This window comes from Wolffia australiana, chromosome 17 (assembly GCF_029677425.1).
Source record: "Wolffia australiana isolate 7733 chromosome 17, ASM2967742v1".
NCBI classification, from domain to species: Eukaryota; Viridiplantae; Streptophyta; class Magnoliopsida; order Alismatales; family Araceae; genus Wolffia; species Wolffia australiana.
The window spans coordinates 11,393,153-11,417,555 of record NC_135851.1 but is presented as its reverse complement, the minus strand read 5'-3'; the positions used below and the strand labels follow the sequence as shown (position 1 = coordinate 11,417,555).

The 24,403-nt window shown below is 38.8% G+C and overlaps 2 protein-coding genes across 2 annotated transcripts; both read right to left on the bottom strand.

Annotated features, from left to right (window-relative positions):
• Positions 1 to 8,010: 8,010 nt before the first annotated feature.
• Positions 8,011 to 11,228, bottom strand: LOC144714598 (uncharacterized). Its single transcript, XM_078589369.1, has 10 exons — positions 11,091 to 11,228; positions 10,906 to 10,967; positions 10,667 to 10,757; positions 10,372 to 10,458; positions 10,040 to 10,093; positions 9,708 to 9,892; positions 9,526 to 9,611; positions 9,346 to 9,446; positions 8,731 to 8,981; positions 8,011 to 8,625 (listed from the first exon to the last, which is right to left on the bottom strand). The coding sequence occupies exons 1-9, from the start codon at positions 11,145 to 11,147 to the stop codon at positions 8,775 to 8,777; spliced, it is 930 nt and encodes a 309-aa protein (XP_078445495.1). The 5' UTR covers positions 11,148 to 11,228; the 3' UTR covers positions 8,011 to 8,625; positions 8,731 to 8,774.
• Positions 11,229 to 12,915: 1,687 nt separating this feature from the next.
• LOC144714287 (transcription initiation factor IIB-like) lies at positions 12,916 to 16,717 on the bottom strand. Its single transcript, XM_078589005.1, has 7 exons — positions 16,207 to 16,717; positions 15,393 to 15,417; positions 14,049 to 14,178; positions 13,851 to 13,969; positions 13,681 to 13,769; positions 13,361 to 13,437; positions 12,916 to 13,291 (listed from the first exon to the last, which is right to left on the bottom strand). Exons 1-7 carry the CDS (start codon positions 16,551 to 16,553, stop codon positions 13,158 to 13,160), a joined length of 921 nt encoding a protein of 306 aa, XP_078445131.1. The 5' UTR covers positions 16,554 to 16,717; the 3' UTR covers positions 12,916 to 13,157.
• Positions 16,718 to 24,403: the final 7,686 nt, after the last annotated feature.

Here is a 24,403-nt window from a genome sequence, read left to right as displayed (position 1 = left end):
ATCATGGATCGCATCTGTGATTCCTTCAATCCTCGAGCGAGTCATGTCGAGCTGCTCATGTGTGCAGCCTGAAATGTATCCACGCGATCCTCAGCACGTCGAATCTACTTCTGCGCTTTAATGAGCTCAGTTCAACCTCTATCACTATCGTTATGCTGTCTTTCTCGCATCGGGAATGTAGTGGAGCTGGGGGGAGAAGGTAGAAGAAGGGAAGGCCTCTGAACAATTCTAGCCTGGATGAAGTTAGTTCAGGGCCTTTCCCTATTTATACTATATGGGTATTTTTCATAAAAATTCCTAAACTTTAAGTATATCTTCCAATATCCCGAAGACCATTTCCCTATGACCCTCTCGACCATTTCAGTGTGACCCTCTAGTTAACGACTCCACCGACCCAATAACCTTTATTGGCTTTCCAAGTTAAGTAACTATGTCATCATATAGATTAATTAATGTCGGATTGATTTAACCCGATCGATTGGTTGAGTCTCCAACTCGTGGGATGCCAAGGTACAACTCATGCTGTAGAACATTGATGAAGGACCATTTGAAAGATCGAACCTGAGCTCATCAACAACCACATCGTAGAGCTCGAGCCGACGTGAAGGACCTGAGCTTCAGGTATCCAAAAAAAAAAAAGTATCCAGCTTGACGGCAAGCCTCCAAAGTTCGTTTATTTTCTGCATGTTTCTTTTCATTATGGACTTTATCGAGAGGCCCCGTGTTTTGGCCTCTCGACATCTTTTTTTCGTATCTTTTTGGTTTTGTTCGGCCCATTAGGGGAAGTCCCCCATGTTGGACGTTCCCCTAATTGGGCCCATTAGGGTACCCCCCTACCCTATATAAGGGAAGGTACGCAAAAGAAACAATCAGACTTTGCTTGATGACAATTCGAGGTTTTTTCACTTGGAGTCCCATCATCTCTGCATAGATTATCTTATTTTTTTTGTTGAGTAGTTTGTGGACGATGCCTGCCAATCGACTGTTGTCACCGCTGCCATTTCACCGCTGCGAAGACATTACCACCGCCAGAAGAACAGCCGTTGCGTCGCTGTCGATGACCTCATCGTCCTTCATCAGTAGGATCCTTCTCGGTGCATGATGACTGTCCTGACGAGTCTTGTCGACGTCGTCTTTGTCGAGGCATCATCCTCCAACAAGTGCCAGCACTCCCACCACAGCCGCCACCACAGTGCCGCCAGTCGTTGCAATGCCTCGGTCGACGATCATCGCCATCGCGGCCACCAACCGTAACCAGTCCCGTGGTCGCAGCCCTAACGGCCTCAAGCCACGGCCAGGCCCGCGACTGCCGCTGTATCGGCTGTCAGCCATGACTAGGCCGCGGATGCCAACCGCGGCCACGACTGCAACCCTAGCGGCCGCCAGCCGCGGCCAGGCCCGTGGCCGCCAGTCACGGCCACAACTCTGGCTGTTGCCCTAGTGGCTGCCAGCCCTAGCGGCCACTACCCTAGCAGGCGCTAGCCGCGGCCACGACTCTGGCCGCCAGCCACCACCACGACTGAGGCCGCAGCCCAAGCAGGCGCCATCTGCGGTCATCGCCCTAGAGGCTGCCAGCCGTGGCCCAGTCCGAGGTCACCGCCTATAGTCGCCAGTCGCCTCGCTCGCGGTCCGCCCATTGGAGTGCCGCCACCGCACCAACTACGATGCCGCCGCTGCGCCCGTTGTCACTGACCTACGCCCCTATGTGCACCTTTGGCGTCGGCCGCTCATCCATCGCCGGGAAATTGTTGCCATCCCTTGCTGTCACTCACCAATTGATCGCGCTGTCATCGACAGATCTCGTGTTCCTTTTCACCATCGATGGTTATGCCCGCCCAAGCTCCGGACTCGGGTCCACAAGTTCCACATAGCTTCCCCTTATTTTTAGTATTATTATCTTCATCAGTGCCGTCCTCAACTGCTCCGCTGCCTAGAGTTTTTGAGTTTTAGGAATAGCCACCAAACTCATGTTGGGGACTTTTATTTTCGGTGTCGGATTTATATCGCTCTCGGCGAAGGTCGTGGACGGTCACAGACAGTGATTGTTCTCCTCTTGTCGGCCTTCGAGCTGATTACTCTGGTTATTGGGAGCCTGCTGCTGCCCTAGACCGCTCGTGTCGTTACTCTGGTCTTACCCCCCAAGATCCGTGACGTCTTCGTATATTATCATTGATTTTACTTCGCTTGCATCACGTGCGCATTGCTTCATATCTAATTGTACGCTCCTACATGTGGTGTAACACGAGTCGTTCGATCCTGGCATCCTTCGTGTTACATGAAACATACAGAGAGTGTATTGATTCGTTCGTGGCACATCTTCATTATCAGTAACCATGTATGTATAGTCCATGGTCCACTTGATGCTCCCATGATAAGCCAAAATAGGGGTTGAATTATTCAATTTTAATCCCTTACTGTTGTTGATTTCAGCTTATGCAATAAAATTTATAAAACCTTAACTTAAAATGTATACTGATAAGAATAGGCATCGTCCAAGGGAAGCTAGTAAGGTAATTCAATTAGTTATCCAATTGAGTTATCTGGCCCTAATTAGGTTTAATTAATCTTCAATGAAGTTCAAATTGCCCTAGTTATATGAAGAATTTAGAAAGAAGGGTAGAAGAGATGGGAAGAATAGAAGAATTAGGGATCTCTAAATTGATTTCTTTAATCCAATAAAAAGGATCAAAGGAGTCAAGTAGAGGGGTTTAAGAAGGATATTTAATTTTATCTTGTTCTTTTGAGGGACTTGGGAATCCACGCTAACTCACAAATTTTTCATACTTAACCTAATCTTACCTAGAAATTAAATTCTTTTCTTTCTATTAAGTTTTTTGTTCTTAATTTTCAAGTGGAATATTTAGATCAATTCAATATCCCTCCACTTAGTCCTAGTAAGGGCTTGTACATGCCGCGCAAGCCAAGCGATTAAGAATTTCACACTAAGATTAAGAAGAACAACCAAGAAATTCACTAACACATAACCCAAATTAGATTAAAATTCAAATACAAATATAATGAAGTAAAGAAATACCAAAATCAGATGATCTAGGCTGGTTATCCTTTCTGTCTTGCAGCCATGAAAGAAACCCTTCCAAAATGACCTCCTCAACTCGAATTTCTGTTTTTATACTTAGGTTAAATGGTAAATATTACCACTTTACCTCCTAATAATTAATTAATTTTTTTCCCTCGATGTAAGCTTGATTGGAATCATCCAACCATATAAATAGAAAGAGGAGGTTGAGAAGAGCAAGCCCAGAAATTTTGAGATCAATCGGACTTCAGGATTAAGAGTTATTAGTAAATGAATATTGGCCAATCATAGCCGTTGGCTCAATATTCAGTTATTAAATTAAAAATTTTCATTACACGCAATCTTGTGTCGCCTCCTGATTGGGTGGCAAATTTTAAAGTCCTTTTGGTGCCTCGTCGCTCAGTGCGCCACATACCCTAGTCCTGAAATTAAGAGAAAGAAAAAATATAACAGACATACATTTTAAAATGCACTTACCTTTGTGTTTTTACTACCACCACCCACTCAAAAGTTGCCACGTCACCTCACGTGCTTGCGCTTTGTATGCGCAGCACAGGAGGTGCACTTACCACCCAAAAGAGATATTTCTACCAATGTATGCAATCCATCGGATTCTTTTCCAATGGACGAGATCGTGCCACGTGTCCCCGCGAAATCAATTTCTTGAAGTTTTGTACAAAAGCCCCTGCTTTTATTTGCGTGTGCAACCTGAAGCCGCCCAAAAATAATTGTCCATATGCCCCTCCGGTTTCTCTCTCCTCCATATTTCCCTAAAAAAAAAGAAAAATCCAGATTAATTATATAAGACCCTGCAAATATTTTTATTGGATTTTTATGCCTGCAACGCATGAGCAAGAGCTATTTTAAGGGTATATGTGCAACCAAATTATCAAGAAAGTCCCTCCAACTTTAGAAATTGATTTAAACTACTATTTTCCTTATTATTATACCTTTTTTCTCTTTGAAAATTCATTTCTTCTTTGGATAGGCTCCCAAAAAATACAAAAAAATTCTAGAAAATTTAGTAATTCCTCCCCACATTAATTAGCATCAAATTCAATTTTTAAACCTGCCATTTCCATTTAAATAGAGTCATTCCAAGCCTAAATAAATTTCATATGATTCATAAATTAACATAAAATTAAGGTAAAATCAGACAAATATGATAACAACCCTATTTTAAACTCATTAAACGGATAAAGTTGTGCTAATTACTTGAATTAAACACCGAATTGAGGGTGTAATCATATACCGCCCTAATTAGACATTGCTAGTCCCTTAGCACCATCTAGGTATTTTGCTAAATTCTCATTTTTTATCTTATATATTTTTATAATTTATTATTTTTCATATCGACCATCAGATCTCACATTTTATTGTAACCATAAAACAATTTATTTCCACCTTTTTGTTCTTTTTTTATCGTTTAAAAATCCATCACTATCATCATTTGTGAGGTCTTCTTGTCACATCACCCATCTAAGACCCTCTGTCACCGTCATGTTATCCATCATAGATATTCCATCACATCATCAATCATCGTCATGAGGCTCCAAAACATCATCTGTCTCTATCACATCATCTATTGCGGATCTGTCACCATGATGAATGATGTAACAGATGACATTTGTCATTTCCTACGATGAAGTCCTTGGTGAAGGTAGCTGTATTTTGAAGAAGAGGTCTCCATGATTTCCTAATGCATAAATCCTAAGTAAGTTGATCAATTAGGGTTTCAGATTCGACCACTGCTTAAGTCATTCAAGAGTGTCTCTTGGGTGAATTATTGTTTTATTTACATGGTAGATGGTGAAATAAAGGTTCCACAAAAGATTCACAAACTCCCTTATGCCATTCAAAGTATATGGGTTTTCTTGCACCTCATGTGTTGGCGGATTGACCTATCGATTGGGTTAATTCAGTCTAAGATAAATTTATCTATATATTTGATATATTTTTAATTTATAGATGATAAAAAGTTATTGGGATTTTGGAGTTATTAAATAGAAAAGTTATTGAGGGTCACATGAATATGCTTTATCAAATATCAGAGGATATACTCAAAATTTTGGAGCTCTTATGCAAATTCATTTAAAAGGTTATTTTTTAAACATCAATTTCAGTTTCTATTGGGCTCCTACTTCAAAAAGAAGTCTCTCCCTTTGATTTTTGAATAGGGAACGAAATAGGCAAGATATTCAGGGAGATTGTAGAATGGAAAGAACTGGACTTACATTGATAAAATACATGACATGTACATTTATAGTGCACACGTACAACTTCTGAAATCAATTTGAGGTAAGAAATTTTTAAAATAAAATTTACAAACATGGAAGACTTACCTTTTGGAACTGTTGGAACATGTGCTGCTCTTCATTAGAAGCTTCTGTTTGTAAACTACCTCTTTTAAAAATTAGTATTAAATATTAATCCAACAGCTCCCATCTTTTATTTTCTCCTCTTGAGCGCCCTCCCCGTTTCCATGAGAGGATTGATGTGAAGATCTTCAAGTGTATATAAGAACAGTATTCAAGATGATAAATCTAGTGGTCATACAATTATGCAGCTCAAATAGACTCATTCAAGGAATCAATCATTTGTGGAATTAACTCAGCCCAGTGTGATCAGATCATAATTGAGTTTATGTTTTTCAAGGTTTGCTTCAATTCCTTTGATTCTTCAACACAAATCAATTCAGATAATTGATTATGGCTCAAAACACAATTCAATTACATCATGGGGAGTTAATTTAGTATACTTGGTCAAAAAATGAGGAAGTGAAATTTTTTATTGGTGTCCTAGACTCCTTGGAGATGAACTAAAAGTATTATGCCTATTACTTTTGAGTGAGTAAGCTTTACTTATAACTTGTGGATTTGATTTCCACAAGTGAAGTTACATAAAACCATTATTAAATTACTATAATTTACTTTATTTCATGTAATAAAATTTCAGATGTGCTATCCATAGCACAAAAATAAAAAAATTAGTTAATTTGTTAGAGTATTTGATTAATTATCAACAGGTTTCCAAAGTGTGGCCAACTAAAATCTACGTTTTAGTGGACAGAGATACCCTAGCTGTTTGTAAATAGGTTAGATAAATATTTGGAAAGTTGGATACATATGCATGCATTATTCATTAAATTATTTAATAACCCTAGGTTTAGGTTTTTTCATCAAAAAAGATAAATATATTTTTACCTCAATTAATGTTATAGAACATAGGAAAAGCAGCGGAAATTGGGAATGCTTTATTATAATTTTTAGGACCATAAATTATAATGAAAATAATGAAGAAAGGAGATAGATTGCAGTGTGCCTATAGGCAGATAAAGGATTCTGCAACATTTACGTGCATAGAGAGTGCATCTGGTGCTGCATATGGTTCCCCGATTGAATGATGTTTCTGGTTTCATGCGGGTGTATTGGTTGGTGCTGTGGTTTGCGAGAGTGCAATGTAGTGGCATGCATGACATGCAGGTTGTGCCAAGTCTAATGTTCATTGCTTCAAGTTTTTGATTTGTCTTGAGGCCAACCTTTGCAAGATCACTTCAACAACGACCAGAGAGTGGAAAATAATATTTACACATAGAGACCAATTACTAAATACTAAGATCCCCTCTGTTTCCAATTTTATCCCTGAAATTTCTCCACTTTTCATCTAGAATCGAAGATGAAAGATAATTTCTGTGAGAAGTTTGCTTCCTTTAACACAATGGCCTCCAAATGGATATCCCAAGGTGCATATTTGATACTCCTTTTCCCATGTCACTCCGATGGTCCATTCTCCATGCCCAAAAGCTCTTATCATATCCATGTACAAATTCATAATTAAATGCATTTGTATACAACCCATCTATTACTACAAATGTCCATTAACAATAATAACATTTAACTTGTATGAAATCATGCAAGTTTAGTTCATGAAATCCTTTAGAATTTGATCATGTGGGAATACATATTTGCGAGATAATTGGACCTGGTGAAAGTGGAATTGTTCAGTTATTATTCATATCTTACTAATAATGAATATTACATGAAACTAATTTTCAGGACTGGTTGTTAATAACACAATCCAAGTATAGTTAGAAAGCGTGAAGAGACATGAAATACATGATAATATGGCAACTATCACCTTGTCGGTTTTTGAAAATTCAATGGATTAAAAACTTCAATGATCTAGTGTCTTTTGCCTGCCTTTAGTCATTCTTTCAAAGGTGAAGCAATTCTAGAGTTAAACGTCCTAAACACACTCTATTGTAGTTCGTTAAATTTTAAATCTTCGGTAGTTGCTTAAATTTCAAAAAATCTGATTCATTATTGAATTAGAAATTCAAATTTCTTTAAATAATTATACAAAATTTATGATCAAGAACCCAACTTAAAGTACTTATTAGGCTTAGTTCAATCTGTAACGCCTGAAAAAAGATTCAACTCAGTTGAAAAAAATTAAACCTCATATTTCAATAATTAAAAAACCATTTCAACGTTATATGCTATACTGATATTTTTTGAAAAAATAAAGTCTAGTTATTTGAATATTCGTGATCTTTAACTGTTTGATCTAGAACATTGCGTGAAATGTGAAATAATAGGTATAGATTTACAATAAAATTAAATCATACACATTTATACCTTTATATGTTTTTGGTTAGCTGGTTTATTTTTCAGTTCACTTAATGGTTTGGCTCATGCCAAAGGTAAAAAAATATCACCATTACTTGTTCAGTCCAATGGTCTCCTTGATTAATAATTTAGTCCATTTTACATAATTTTTTTAAAATATGAAAAGTAAGAACAAAACATACACAATAATTTATTTGGAGTTAAATTGTTTGAAGCAGGTTAGTATATCTCCCTTGATCTACATTCACAGGCAATGCGATACTTCCTTTTCTTCTTCACTTTTGTCGATCATCATGAATTCAGCTATATCATTTCCGATTTTATTCTATATGATAGTAAAGCTGATTCAACACTCAACCAGTTAAATATAAATAAAATAATCCCAAAAATAAGAATCTCTATTGAAAGTTGCATCTAAGAGAAAGTACAACACTAAAATACAACACATGTTAAAGATTCTGAATTAAATAATCAAATTAAAGAACATACTTATATTAGGAAAATACCCTAATCAGTTGAACAAGAGGTCATCTTCACGCTAATTGACGAAGCATCACAAGTTTTCGTGCAATGGGGACTTTGAACATTCATATACTTTGATCTGGGCAATCAGTGTGAGGGTTGGCAGAGGATGATGAATATGTCATGTCATGATCATCATAGACGTCATCCGTCTTTGTTACAAGACATAAGTTAAGATGATGATGAGTTTGTATTCAGATAATTTGGATGTATGACAACACAATGGCGATTTGTCATCATTGTCATCATCTACTAGTCATCGCCATCCTGGACATAAAACCCTAATCATCATCACTTTTTACATAACCAGGCGAAGTGACTTCACTTGATCTACTTAATCATAATTGTTTTACTACGACATCTAGATCTTTACCTCATGCTATCAGGTCGTACAATGATGCCTCACGTCGAAAATGATGCCTCAGGCCAAACAATAACCTTCCAAAATAAGGCACAAAAGTGAGACATAAATTATGAGATTAGGCCAAAATTTGATTTTATTCGAGGGGAGGATAAAGCGAGAGAGAGAAATGAGATGGGTACCTATGTAACTGTTATGCAAAAAAAAAAGGGAAGTAGTTAGTTGCTCATCCAAGACCACTGAAGCTGTTGATTTCTCCAAGGGTTGCCTCTTCCATCTCCACAAGGAGATTGCAGAATGCCTCCACGTCGGGGACCTCGTCTTTGAAGGCAATCCGAACCTCCCTCCACTCGGCATCTCCGGCAATCTCTTTGCTCGGCACTTTTGCCAAGACGTCGATTCCTTTATGATCCACAGAGAGCAAGAACGCATCCTATTTTAAAATGAAAAAAATCCACTTTTAGATTACTACATTTTATCTTCGTATTCTGCAGTTAATTTGGGGCAGGAGAAGTAATGAATTCTAAATGTTCATGCAATTATTTCCCACTTAGCACTTTTTTCAAGACGTGGAACGGTTTTGATCCGCAGATAGTAAGAATGCATCCTATTTTAAGATTAAAAAATGAAAATTTAAATATTTACAATCGTATTCAGCTTATTTTGAGGGCAGGAGTCACGAATTCTAAATGTTCCTGTAATTATTTTCTGCTGCATGATCTAATCCACATCAATCTAGTTCGACATACTTATTGGGAAAGCAAAATTCTAGAAATTGAAAAGATTTTCACACTCACCCGCACACTGATGTTTAGATAGACAAGGCAAAAAAATATCAAGGCTCGCCTCCTAGCCTCACTATGATTAATTCCATCGATGATCTTCTCTGAAAAAGGCACTGAGAAGACAACGGAACATACATTATAATCAGATGAATTATCCCACACCAGTTACCTGAATGAGTCAATTCATCGTACATAACAGATCTTGTTTTGATGATCGAAGGGTATCCAGGTCCTCCACTTCCCAAGTACCCCCAGAAGAATCAATGAACGTGCACGATCTGTCGAGGGCAGAGAACATTTCAAATAAAATCTAATCAATGAGCCAGGAAAATGGTCCGTTATTGAGGATAAGGCGCCCTGGGAATTTTATTTACCGGATAGAGAACTTGTATATAACAAAATCGTCTTTCCTGTTCACGATCTCCTCAAAATTGTGACACCTGGCTCTGCAACTCGCATTGGCCGAACTCAGAATACCTGTTACTGAGTAGCTAGCATGGTCGATTGCTCTGTTCTCAATTTCTATGGCTCTTCTAAGAGCCTCAAATGCTACCTCTGCCTGTAACAAATTATGTTAGGCTATGTTAGACACGTAAGTAAATAGTGGAGAAGAGGACATGGAGAAAGATAACATATTTTTTATGAGATTTGTGCCATGGGTTAATTGGAGTCAATGGAAGATCAAGAACGAGCGGTCACCGTTTACCTTGGCCTCCCTTAGTGGTAAGACATCACCAGTAAAAGCTACGCGAGCTGGAAACTGGAACATGAAAGAACATATGAGAGCTAAACATGGGCAGAATAAATGCCGAAGAAGCCATAAATAATATCAATTCGAAATGCGGGCACACGTTAGAAGCAAAAATTTTACTGAGAAACCCAAAGAAATGTGCAATTACTTGTGATGGATGAGGGAAATAAAGATGAGAGCTATTATGCAGCAATACTGTGAGATCTGATTTTTCTATTAGATGCATTCCAGTTAGAATAAACCCAACTCAAAAATTTTCATGAAAGCAATGGAGTGTCAGAACCGACCTTCTTAACTGATCGTAGCAAGCTCATAAGAGGGCCGGGGATCGGAGAGCTCACAGAGAGGGAGCCCCGCTCATCAATCAACGTGTTCTAGCAAAGCAACATAACAATATTTACCAAACAGAAACGACATAGCAACTTAAGATTTGTGCAGGATGCTAAAAATGATGAATAACAGAGGGTAATTTTGAAGCTAAGCCGTCGCGATAGATTAAAATTGTAATTCCCATTAGCCAGTTGTCTGAACAATGAAAGAGACAAATATTTGGTCTAAACGCGCGAGTGATAAGATAGCTACCACATTGTGCATATCTCCTTCTGGTACCCACAGATAGGGATTTCCACGCTTCAAGATGTACTTGACCTTTGAAGAGTAAACATCATCCTTACTGTAATGGAACTTTAGAAATCAGGAGAAGAACAGATATTTTTAACAAGAGAAAGAGCGACACAGAGCCTAATCCACGACGAACGACCGACAGATCAATTCGACAAAGAAAAAAACAAATTGGTTAATTTTGAAATCGCGGAATCTACCTTCCCTTGCTGTCAGCTTTCACCGTGTACAACTGAGCCAGCCAATTGGCTCCCAAAATATTCTGCAAAGGAAAAAAAACTGTAAGCAGAGCAGATTCAAAAACTCTAAATATATACAACGAGAATCATCTATAAATAGAGATTCTAGTCTTTAGCTGGAAAACGAGTAACGTATGATGGCCAACCTTGCAGCGCTCCCCAAAGGCCAGCGCCGTCGCCTGACAAGCCTTGCCCTTGATCATACCTTCAAAGAGAACCAACTCTTCTCTCTCTCGAATCTCCACGCAGTCTGCACTACACCTGCTCGAGAACAGACGATCATCTCTGAGAGAAGAAAATCAGACCAAAGGAGTCTGGAGGGCCTATTTATAGGGTTTTTCTCAGTCTCGGTCGTCAGGAAAATGGGCCTAAACGGGCCCAATATTTATCACTAATGGGCCATGCTCTCTTTTTAAAACCGGCCCATTAAAAAGCGCGCCAAGTAGAATGTGCCGAGCAACTGCACTGCACACTGCATGGCCTCTGTGCGGTTTTGTGCAATTTTTTGTAAAAATAAATTGAAAAAAACAGTAAAATATCACTGACTATCTACGATTCCAGCGAGGGCGACTGCGACCCCCTTGATGAATTCATGGCAGTCCTCACAAATGTGAAGGTTCTTAAAGATAAGAAGCACTATCACAATGACAATAGCCAGCCTCTCAGCCGTCTCGTCCTTGTCCAAGTCATTCAAGACGTGCATGTTAGAGACAGACCCCGTCTTCTTCAATGGCCCATTAAGAACACCGAGCCGCACACCAAGGTCTTCTTCAGCTCTCTCTCCACCATCATCATCCTCATCCTCGCAATTCCTTCCCAGTTCCCTGCAACAGACTACAGGTTTTAGAGGATGCCACAATTTAATTTTTTTTAAAACATTTTAAATTTGAATTATTCCCCCCAAAATGCAATTGTTAAACACTCTAAGTCGTGAATTGAGATATCGGCCCTAGAAGTATAGTGCAGGGACGCGGATGGGACGATTTTTTCGTCCCGGAACGAAAAAATCGTCCCGTCCAAGGGTTTGGACGAAATTCGTCCCGTGGACCACTGGATGGGATGGTTTTCGTCCCGTGAAACGAAAAAACCATCGTCCGTGAGTTTCGGATGATGGACGGACAAATCTGGACGAAAAATCACCAGATTCACATTGGGCAGTTGATATATAGCCGCGTGGCCTCGCTATGACAATTTGCATTAAAGTCCATATATTTTTAAGCACGTGCAAACTGACAACGCTCAGAAATAATTATACATATGTCCCTTTGCATTCTCTCTCCTCTGTATTTTCCTAAAAAACGTAGAAAAATCTATATTAATATTTTAAAAATATAAAACAGGTTTTGTTTCGTCCAGAACAAAGGACGGGACGGTTTTTTCTCCATAGGGGATGAAAATTCATTCTGGGAGGACTGGATGGGACGGTTTTCGTACTGTCGGACAAAAAATTCATCCCATCCTTCATCCCTGCACTGAATCAGGATGTCAGTTGTAACAACATTCGTCCCGTCCTGTCCATCGTCCAAGTCCGAGACGATCCAGAACTATAATTATACATATGTCCCTTTGCATTCTCTCTCCTCAGTATTTTCCTAAAAAACTTAGAAAAATATATATTAATATATTAAAAATATAAAACAGGTTTCTTTTGTCTGCAACGATGGACGTGACCCTAGGATGGGATGAAAATTCATTCTCAAAGGACTGGACGGGACGGTTTTCATATCGTTGGACAAAAAAATCATCCCATCCTTCGTCCCTGCACTGAATCAGGACGTCAAACATGACAAAGGGACGATCCATCGTCCATGTCGGGGACGATCCGGAACTAAAATTAAATATTTACTATTCCCACCAGGAAGGAACGCGTCCCTCATTTGACGTCCCGTCCCGTCCCGTCCCGTCTTGTCTGCCGTTAGGAACGGGACGGGACGCGCAACGAACTGGCGCGCCAAAAAGGGCCACCGATCGTCTTTGAATCTTCTTCTTCTTCTTCTCCTGTAATTAAAGGCTCGAAAAGGTAGTTTACACAGACGAATTACAAGCGATGCCCATCCAATCATGGCGATTCATGGCGTCGCCTTGTTCGTGCGTCTCTCCTCTTTTCTCTCTCTTTCTCTCTCTCTCTCTGTCTCTGTCTGGATTTGTGTACAAATCTCTCTCCGCCAAGGGCTTCGCCTGGTTCGATTTGCAAAGGGAAGGAATGGAGCAAGTCAGGGAGCGGCGAGCTTGCGGAGATCTTCTTCGGGAGCGAAGGAAGAGGGGATCAGCTTCGCGGCGTGCGGATGAAGATCCTTGTACGCCTTCTTGATCGTGCCCTCCGCGACGCCCGTGGCAAGCGAGATGTCTGCTCCAGCCGCGAAGATTTGATCATGGCAAAAGAAATCGCGAGGATGAACACAAAAGAAACCCTAACCTCTGAGCTGCTTCTTCTCGTCCGACAGTTGCGTGATCATGTAGATCACCGCCGCCGCAACCGACAACGGCGCTCGCCTGTAAGAGTTTGCAATTCGATTTTACTCATCTTCGCACCAGTCCGAGGATTCACCGGAGAATTATTTCTGCTCTTATAATGGCAAGTTTTTTTCCTGATGCTTTCTGATTTGTTTGTAAGATTGAGATTTATGATGAAGAAAATTACCTTGTGCCAGTTTTTTTCCTAGTTCGTTTTGATGATACTTGGATTTCAATTTTAAAAATTCAATTCAGCGGAATTGAGTGATTCGAGAAAATTACCTTATGTCGAGTTCTTCGGTGTTCTGAACAGCCTCTAGGGCTGCCTTCACGGTTTGATTTGACATGCCAAGATGGGAACAAAACCGCCTCTGCAGAGATGAAAGAACAAAGTCAAACACTTGTTAAAAAAAAAAACGCAACATCAGAAATTTTAAAATAATTGTTCGTACCATAAAATCCCCGGCACGCGCGGTTCCCATCTCCAGGGTTGAACCCATTTCTACTTCGATGATGTTTATAGCTTGACCGATCTTCTTCTTCGTTGCTCCATTGGCAACCGAAAAAATTTCTATTCGAAGAGGTATAAAATATATAAAAATCATGAGACCTAGATCTAGCATGAGAAATTTATGAAAAATAAAAATTACCATTTACGGTGCGTGGAGCATGCTCCAGACGACAAGCCACAAAGAGACAGGCAGCAAGGACTGCAGTCTGGGGTTTTCCCACTATGGATTTCCTATCTTTCAAGTTTTTGTAAATCTCCTGCGCTCGATGCTGCCAAAATGGAATTTACTGAACCCATTAGTAAAATTACATCGCAGAATTTCTTCATAAAAGTGTAAAATAAAGCAGCCTGAAAAATAGTTCCACGCGAGTATTATGGAGCATTATTGAGGTCTTTCTTCGGGAATCGATGTTTCTCCCAGATATGTCATTAAAAATGCAAACAAGGAAAAATAACATAATAAAAAAGACGAGACCAAGATGCTGCAAAAAGCGCATTTAGTACGCCTATAAAGCAGCAAAAGAATCACACCACTATTTTTTTTTAATTATTAGATTTGTGTAGAACCTTGAAGAAAAATAAGTCAATAAGCATATGACATGTGATTTAAGATGTCTTCATCCGTGTATCGATTGTCTTCTAAAGATATGCAACTAAATGGAATAGTCGATCAGAAAAAGGTTGAATCCCATAAAGAAGTGCTGTAAACATAATTTTACTGGCTCCCTCAGTCAAAATACACGGCATCTTTAGTTAATAAAAAGAATATTATGCATAATTTAAGAGGTTTACTTTGGAGCATCGATAATTTTTTCTCAGATATGAAACTAAACAACATTGTCAAATAAATAAAGAAGAAATACAATTAGGAAGAGCAAGCGATGCAGCAGAAAAAATTTCATTGACTTCATCAGTAATATTACACCCCAAAAATTGCTCATAGAAATAATAAAAAAATGAAGCAGTTTGAAAATTAATTTAGGGAGTTGCCCTTGGTAGTGAAACAATGAAAAGGATTTTTTTTTTGAAAACAATGAAAAGGAAATACTGCAAAAAGATCAAGAGGTTCTAATATTCACAAATTGATAAAAGATCATAAGCTGGATTGACAAATTCTAATGTGGGTAAAACCTTCGAACCATAAAATATAAGATTTTCATCCTTCAAATCGAGGTGTGAGTAGCACAACTAAACTTTATGTTCACGGAGAGCAAACGGCTGACAATTTTTCTCCAATATTCAGGCGACAGAGTAGTCAAATAATTAATCTACTAATAGGACTTTCCGTGCATGTCTCTTAAAACACCTGTCTGAAAATCCGAATAGAAGATTCAGGTGAGAGACCAATGGTTGAAACTAATACCACAGCCATTCAATTTCTAGAAAAAGAATTTTGAGATTGCAGAATTGCAGGCAGTTAGACTGCCCCTGACGAGAAGAACAAACACTACCTTGAATAATAGAAACATGAGTTAATACGTACCTCAATCTTAGAGACGAGGTGCAATCTGGATAAGAAAAAAATAGATACCATCAGAAAAAGCAAAGAGGTATTATCCATTCAAATTAATAAATCTTGGACTAGAAAATAAAAAAAATTGGCGTCATTCTGATACGGTATACTAAAAAACAATAGATGGTATCAGGGAAAACGTTGGGTCACAAAAAACTATTTGAGATTATTTTCATTTTCTTTCAACGACAGTATAAGAGCATAGGATATGCCTCAATGATCGGATATTACGAGACACAGGACACTTTCCACACGTATGTTCAAATGATAATAATTCTGAGAACAGGCATCATAGAGATGATCTCAGATTCATCCAAATGAAAAATTTAGACAACCAAATGGTCGTTCACATATTTTTCATGCCAAACGCAAAACCGAAATCGATTGTGATCTCGAGCCGTTCTGTAAACGACTAAGAATTCAAAGAAAAGCCTCTATAAAGGCGTGAAGAATATATTATGCCGCCGGTCATGGGAGAAAAAATGGAAATCACATTCGCTCCACAAAATTACACAGATACAGCGACGGTAATCCGAACTGGTCATGGGAGACATAGGGGATATAATCCGTACTTGTTTCGGAGTAGCTTCCGGCAAAATTATCGAAAGTTCTTAACCTCACGATTGAATAATTTCTCTATCTTTGAATCAACTATAATATCAGGCAATCCAATTGACACCAGGCAATCGATTCACATCCGTTAGTAAAACAATCGAACAGCGGCTACCGATGCCTAGGGTTTTTAAGATTGCAAACATCCGGATATCCATGAAGAGAACGGGACCTGCTGGCCATGGCCGATATGGTTCCGAAGGCCTGGATGAGGGCGCGATGCGGATCGTGCGCCTGCGCACGAGCCACGGAAAAGAATGCCGGCTTGCCGTTGGTCTTGGATATGAGCGTGGGAGCCAGACCGCCCTCGTCCCCAAGAAGGGGATTCGACGCGCCCCCGACCCTCACCTTGTCCTCTCCGTCTGTATCATCGGCGAACGTCCTCCACTCGGACGTCAGATCGACATAGTGATGATCGACGACCAGCGCGCACTCCGTGCAAACCGTGTCCCCCGTCGATCGATCGAGCACGGTCTGCGTAAACGCCTTGCATTCCTGGCAGAAGAAATCCGCGTCCATCTCAGATCGATCAATCGATTAACCAATCGATTAACCAATCGATGAACAAATCGATCACCGATCTTCCTCCTCTGCAAAGGGGGGATCGATCCCCCCTCTCTCCGCTTCCCGTTTCGACGCGCTTCTCCTTCACTTGACACCGCCCGAGCGAGCACGATCGTCGCGGCCTCGCGCCTCTATTTATAGCCGCCTCCCCAGGCCCGCCAGCGTGATGAAACCCCCCTACGTCGCAATTTCCACGTAATGCCACGTGGACTGTAGTTATCTCTGATTTGGGAGACTAACGCACGGTTTAGGTGCTTGTCGCTTTGTAGAGAGGAGGATTTTTACTTCTTCCTGCCTCGACGGCTTCCGCATGGGACGATGTTGGATAGCTAGGCCGAGATCGGACGGTCCGGTTGCTCTCTGATCGCTCCGGTGAATCCTGACCGTCCAGGCTCCGCTGAGGGGATCATGCCTTTTGTGGAGAGAGAAAATGCAGGGATTTTATCCAATTTCTGAAGCTCCATTTTTTCGGAACATCTCCATCGTATTTATAGGCCGGTTGCCAACTTATAAAATGAAAAAAAACGTTAATCATGGAAATAGGCTTTCTAAGCGCCTACCAATATACCCACATCATCAATTCGGCCGCGTTGAATGTTGACTTGGTGGAAACATCTACACCGTTGACCTGATGTGGGTATAAAAATATTTGGGTATATTAAAATCCAAGGCACCAAGCCCCCCTCCCACAGTATAAAGTTTATGCAACGAACATCCCCTTGATTTGGACCAATGGTTCTTCTCGAATGTGATAGAAATCCAGAATTATCAATGGGATTGATCTGATTGTGGAATTCGATTTGAGCACTATCCAATTTGATCATCAGTCAGCTTAGTTGATGATATAGTAAGAAGCAATCTGATCCTCTTTTCCCAGGTTGATCGATCCACTTGATCAATGACGTATATTAAAAAGGATTACCCTCCCTTTCTCTCTCTCTCAATATTTATATATATCTCTTTCCTCTCTCTCTCTCTCTGATGGGAAATGTCTAGACCCATTTTCCCTTCTCCCTTGCTCCCTGTCTCTCAATTTTTCTCTCTCCTCACTCAACCACACTTTCCTTCACTAATCTCTTCTGTTCATTCTCTTTTCTGTATGGGCTCTTTCATTCTCTCAATTGCCCACCACCTTTGACTATTGCACCATTATTTTCCTTTGAATTCTCTCCCATCCTTTTTTTTCTGCAACCACCATATCTGACTTTTCTCCCTCTCCCAAATGTCTCTCTTCTCCTAAAATCCCCCAAGATCCATTTGACGGTTTCTATGCACACTGCTCTCCACCACTCTCTCTTGGCCCTCCGCATTTCATTGTTTTCTTTTTTATAATTGAATATTTTTCCCATTAAAAAGGTCATGAGCCTATTATAAATTATAAAGTATTGTTTCAAGTCCAGTATAAAATATTGTTTATCTGAAGGAGAGATATTCTCGCAATAACAACAAAAGCAACCATGGCGACATCGACAATCGACACTTGTCTTCTACAATAATCAGCCCCTCTTGGTTCCATCTCACCTTTTCTTCAATACTTTGTCTTTTCCCCTCATCATCTTCAACATTTGAACCTTACCATCATCGACCTCTTATCCACATCTCACCCTCACTAGTCCATTCCTCCTCTCATTTTTCTTTTGCATCTTGATATCTTTATCCCTTCTCTTTCCTTATCCTATCTTAATACATCACATTCATTCCTTCTCTTCCACCCTCTCCACACTACCGATGAACCTCTTTGCTCACTAATCTTATTCTTTCACTTCATATCCTGACTGAAACCACCAGTCCTTTTCATTTTCTTGGCATCCTCACTATCACCTTCCCCATTTCCATGGACCTGCCACATTTTAGACATTCAATGTGTGTACTGTCACATTTTATGTCACCGCAACATGCACACGAAAGCACCATATCCACAACTTTCACATGCCACCCCCATTTTATGCACTGAGTGATTGCATGTAGGCCCACCTAAGTATGCATTTCACAAGTGTATCACTTGCATACACGAGTGCTAGCCAACCAAACATTACTATGCTCAACACCTCACCATTCTTGCATCCCACCACACCAACTACATTGTCAAGGCTCTCTCTCTCACACCCCCTTTTCTTATATATTTATTTACATAAATATGCATTCTGATATTTAGATTAATTATCATCTCTTTAACCTCACTTCAATATCCTGAATATTACAATAGAAAATGTAGTATATCTTATCCAGAACTCTTTTGTCATTCATTATCTTTATAATACTCAAACCTCAATACACCATCTCCTTGAGGTTCAAAATCCTTTTAAGTTCAGTAACTTAATTGACCACATTAAATAAGTGACATATTCAAATTCATGCATGCAATTTATCACTTTGAAGGTTATATGTTGTCTATATGATGAAATCAGCACACATTTATTCATATGTGATCAATAAAGTCCATTTCATGCATCAATTCACATATTATGTAAACTTTCCTATTTTATGAATTTATCACGATTATGACAATGAATATGATCTAAAGATAATGAAAATTGTTGATTGTTAACAAGAAAGAAAAAAAAGAAGCAAGGGAAAAAATGTGTTGGCCTTAGAGGAGACAATTGGCCAAGTTGCAGCCATGACTGCAACTGCAGTCTGATTGCTAAGGGCCACATTTGCAGCAACAGCTGTAGTCGTAGCCCGACTGCTAAGGGCTACATCTACAACCACAGGTGTAAGGGAGTACACTGAGAGAATGAACCACTAAAGGTAATCAGTCATAGCCTCGCGTAGGCACGCACGGGAAGTTCTTTCTCTGTTTCTTTACATTCAAATTCTATAAGATTTCAAAGTCTATATATTATCGATGGATTTTAATGTTTCTGATATGGGATTAAGAACTAAAGCTTTCAGAAACTTTTGGGCAGGGCAAGGGCAGATATAACACGTTTTCACCATGTCTAGGGGCTGCTACGAGAATAAGTCATAAAGAAGGCCAAATTTGGGCTTTGCATTGACCCAGCCCAAAGCCTGTGTTGGAATAGACTTTTCTTAAAGCCAATGTTTTAATCTTGACTGTTGATCTTCTCTAACAAGATCTAATTGTTACATTCAAGCTATGTAAGTTAATATATCTCTCTCTTTTATAGGTGACAAATCAACAACGAGCACTAACACGGACCAATGATAGATGACCAAGTGGTGAGCGGAGCTGATGTGAATAATGCTGACTGGGATAGGACCACCGAGACTCAAGAGGATCCACGGCTATGATTTATCCTAGTGGTTGAACCCCGCATAATTTGGTTTGAATGGTCAAAGGACAAGATTGATAAACTCAAAATTAGGGGTGAAAATTACATCGTTGATAATTTGAGTTTAATCAATAAAATTTGTAAGCCTATACTCCTAAATAATTTAACTAGCTAGTGATGATTAAAGGTCGTTTCCATAGGGAATGGATGTTAGGGAAGAAACTTCTGTTTTTTGGCTGAAGTCGAGGAGATTAGGAAAATTATGTAGAGCATACAAGTGAGTGAATAGGGAGAGATAGTGGTTATGATAGAGTTAGGAGTCTAATTAGGGTTTTAGAAATTAGGTTTTATGATGGATGATGATGGAGCATGTAACGGGGTCGCGACAATGGCATGATAGGTAGTGGATATGGTGATGAAGATGGTGATATTGAGATTGGATGATGAGTGAAGTAAAGAGCTAGTTTTGTATGTTGTCTTAGGTGATAAAGACAGAGGTAGCTGATGCGATCATCACAGTGTAAGAGGGGATGTGAAATGGGTGAGAGTGGATGATACTGGATGATGATGGACTGGATGAAGGATGGTAAAGGAGAAGGTGATAGATGGGGAAGATGGTCAAACTAACTAAATGTATTGCAGTGGATTCAATATAAGGTGAAATACTAGCCTTATATCTCTATATTAGACTGGGATCATGGCATCTTCCTTCTGCGGATAAACCTCCCCACTTCTCTGTTGAACCTCTCCAAGGGCTGGAAACACCAACACTTGATGGACCTTCAAAACTTCACTTTCTTTTAATCTTCCTCTCTAGGAGGAAGGGGGCTTAAAGATGTTTTTCACAAAGATCCAACTATATGGATGGATAGAGGATGGAAAGACAAAACTACCCTTCAAATTTCAGCTCAATCCGAGTTTTGGATTGTTGGATATCAAGCCTGGAAGTTGGATAACTCCTATATGTTGATTTAATTTAGTTGTTGTTGTCGTTAGATCTGTCACATCATTCTATTAGGGTTTTGTCTCATCCAAGTATTGAATGTGATCATTGGTTGAGATTCTTCCTGGTCATCCACGATCAAGGGTTCTCATTGTATCTCATATCACCATGGAGAAAAAGACATAATTGAGGACTATTAACATATAATTTAATTATATTTTTAAATGGCCAGGTCACAGTTGACGTGGCGCTGCATCAGCGCGTGCTGCGTCAAGTGGCCCTCTTAGAAAACCAATCATAAATCAACACTAATGCACCACGTGTACACATGCACATGACGTGGACAGGTGGCATTGTGTTTGTGTGACACGTAGGCGGGACCACAATCTTTGACTAGTCAGCTGAAATAATAAAAATAAAAACTCCAACTGGTGCGCCTCATTCGTCGTGCATCATTCGTAAAAAAGGAGCTCCTTTTTAATTCGTCCACATTGCCTTGTGCAGTAAAAAGACTAAAAACTGATTTGGTTATCAATTAAATGCCATTATGGCATCGGGATTAGGGTGACACCAATCATTAACTGGGTTGATGATTGGGAGTCACCAATCATTAAATCTTTCTTAAAAAATTATATTATTTCAGAATTTGATGTCAGGAAAACCTCCAAAAATATATGAAAATGCCAAAAATTCATAATATCCTTCTAAAAATAAATTTAATCATATTAAATTAGAGCAAATAAACATGAAAATATGGTTAGATTAAGCTTCTAAAATGAATGTTATCAAAGATTATCCTCTTGTACTTCTCGTTGTCTTCTCTGTCACCTATGATCAAATTCGGTCGAGGAGAAGGCAGATCTCCACCCAATTGCCACCGGAAAGTAGTGGGGAGTGGTTCGATAATGACCAGGAATGTCCTTTGGGCATTCTCATCATAGAAAATCCAAATTTTCCTGCCTTGAACATGATCTTTCTCACCGAGTGTGAATCTGAACATTGATGTATAAATGGTGGGTTATCCTCCTTTCTCTTTTCATTTTATCTTGATTCTTTTGGTTAGAGGTGGTAACAAGGCCATGAAATGAAGAGAGATCTTTGAGAGAATGATAAAACAAGAGAGAATTGAGTGACAAACCTGGAGGATGACACCGCCGATCGGTTGAGGTCTGAAGTTGACGATGACCACCCCATATGTCGATGAGTCCAGTAAGTCTCCAGTTATATTCATATAGGTTTAATATGAATAAAAAATGAAGAAAAAATAAAAATTTTTAGTAAGAATCAGATACACAATATTTTGGTCTATCAGGCATTTCATCAAACACTTTATACTCATTGTTTTTTTTCAAAAGATTATTTACAATTTTCTACTGTAAATCAACTTCTAAAAACATATATTAGCTTAATTCTCTAGACTACGTATATTCTCATAATAAAAAGTTCCAGAATCCAATATAATCAGTTGATAAAGTTCCCTTAATAAAAACATATGTAAGCTCACTCTTTCTACTAGTCATTTCCACAAACACCCAATGGTGTTCTTTATCTTCTTGAATTGAAATCTTGATTTTATTCATTTCTTGCTTATCTTCACCCCTTAGATCTCATTGTATCCACTTAACCATCTTAAGAGATATCTCCCAGGTTTTCCTAAGTGGAATTCAAATAAAAATAATCATAAAAATGATATTATTATCCTGGAAACTCGTATCCCTATGTTCTAGCTCATTAAGTAATTCTAACTCTCATAGCCAATCCCTAAGGAAACAACCTTACTCTATGCTGTACATCTTTGAGTGAGATTAAAATTTCATAAAGGGTATAAAATATATTCATACATTGGGATAATTACTGAGTTTCCCCTCTATTGTTCTCAAAATTATTAATGTAAAGTTCTCCCTTTCTTCCTAGGCTCTCCTAGAAAAGGTGAAAAATATAGGCTCTGTTCTTGGATAATAACTAGAACAAAGGATGAATAAATAATTAGAATCATACTAACATCCTCGTCATGTGCCAAATGGGTCGAAGGGTGATGTTTTGTCACTAATATTAAACAAAAAACCATTCAAATTTTGTTATTGAAATTAAAAAGGAGAGCCAAATGAGACTTTGAATGAGAAAATAGGTTGAGTGGTGATTTTTTGTCGCTAAGCCTAAACAAAAAACCAATCTAACATTGTTTTGTTGAAATTAAAGCAGAGACCCAAACAAGACTTTGAATTGAGAAAATAGGTTGAGAGGTGATTTTTTATCACTAATCCTGAAAAAAAACCACTCCAATATTGTTTTATTAAAATTCAAGTAGAGATAAAAAATCTGACATAGATGATCAGAGATATTCTACAGATTCTCAGAAGTTTAGAATCTATCAAGTGATACAGTGTAGCCCAAGAAGGTCCAAAGATGATAAAAAGATAATCTCCTCAAAAGGTGTAGCAGAGATAGTTTACAAATTTTTTACAAGTAGAAAATGTTCCAGGATTTTGTGTGTCTCCTAGTGATTATCTATGGATCTTGTTAGCTTCTAGAGTATTATACACCCTGGACCACTATCTGTTCATGTCCTTCACAATATTGGCTGCTGGGCTACATCAGATATAGAAGCCGAACATGTGAATGGCTTGAAGAAGCTTTTCTATGAAAGCAAGTGGGAGTAGAATCTACTCCACATAAGATGATATGATGATATTTTATAGTGTATCTGATTTTATTTTTCTATACGTACTCCACAATAATAATTTGCATTTAATCAAAGCCCAAACAATCCAATAAAGTCTAAATTAGCTGACGGGTTAAAAAGCTTTTGCCATATTCCATATTTCCCATTAAGGATTATAAATCCATGTCTTTTAAATCAGCAGGCTGAGTGATGAATCTACTATAGATTAAATTACAAGGGTGTGTGAAAGGACACAGCAGCAACACAACACAATCTTGATTGAGAAATCTAGTGATTTAATGTTATCTCTCCCTCTTGTTCCAACAGCAAGTCATTATCGATTGGATCACCTCAGTAGGCAGCCTGATGGTTGAGATTAAATGCCACAATTTGACTCATTTTCCCATCTCCTTTTTCTTGGCTGCTATCTCTTTTCCATGAGGGATTTAGTGATATCGGTTGGCACAGCACAGTAGTGTGGTGAAAATGAAATTTTTTTGTGAAGGCCAATGGTGGAAATGGACAAAAGTAGTTTTCATCTTGGATATCAGCCCTGGATGAAAAAGTTTGGCTTTGGCATGAATGGGACATCACAGCTTTTGCCAATGCCATATGATGATGCCACGATATGGTATGGTCAGCTAGGAGTGTGGGTAGTGGGTAACGAAAACAACACATTAAAATGGGTGACAGAAAAAATTATCATATGGTTACCCAATAATGACTTTAGAATAGGGATAGTAATCATCATCGGGTGAAGTTTATAATTTTATTTTAAAGAGTAATTAAATCTCAAATTTAAAGTGAAGTACAGTTTCAAGTAATAAAAACTATATGATAGAAGGACAAGAGGAAATATATGAAGATAAAAATGGAAGATATATATGAATTTGAGTATAATTACAACATATATAACACTAGTTTCAAGTGATACTTATTAGTTTCATAATGGGGGTATTTTTTA

What these genes read in the sequence shown, in the direction of transcription:
- LOC144714598 (XM_078589369.1), bottom strand. Translation starts at nt 11,147, where the DNA reads ATGATCAAGGGCAAGGCTTGTCAGGCGACGGCGCTGGCCTTTGGGGAG. An exon ending in ATCAAAACAAGATCTGTTAT is followed by an intron (nt 9,447 to 9,525) that starts GTACGATGAATT and finishes TTGTCTTCTCAG; the next exon opens with TGCCTTTTTCAGAGAAGATC. An exon ending in ATCTAAACATCAGTGTGCGG is followed by an intron (nt 8,982 to 9,345) that starts GTGAGTGTGAAA and finishes ATTTTAAAATAG; the next exon opens with GATGCGTTCTTGCTCTCTGT.
- LOC144714287 (XM_078589005.1), bottom strand. Translation starts at nt 16,553, where the DNA reads ATGGACGCGGATTTCTTCTGCCAGGAATGCAAGGCGTTTACGCAGACC. An exon ending in TGCTCCACGCACCGTAAATG is followed by an intron (nt 13,970 to 14,048) that starts GTAATTTTTATT and finishes CTCTTCGAATAG; the next exon opens with AAATTTTTTCGGTTGCCAAT. An exon ending in CGAGAAGAAGCAGCTCAGAG is followed by an intron (nt 13,292 to 13,360) that starts GTTAGGGTTTCT and finishes CGGCTGGAGCAG; the next exon opens with ACATCTCGCTTGCCACGGGC.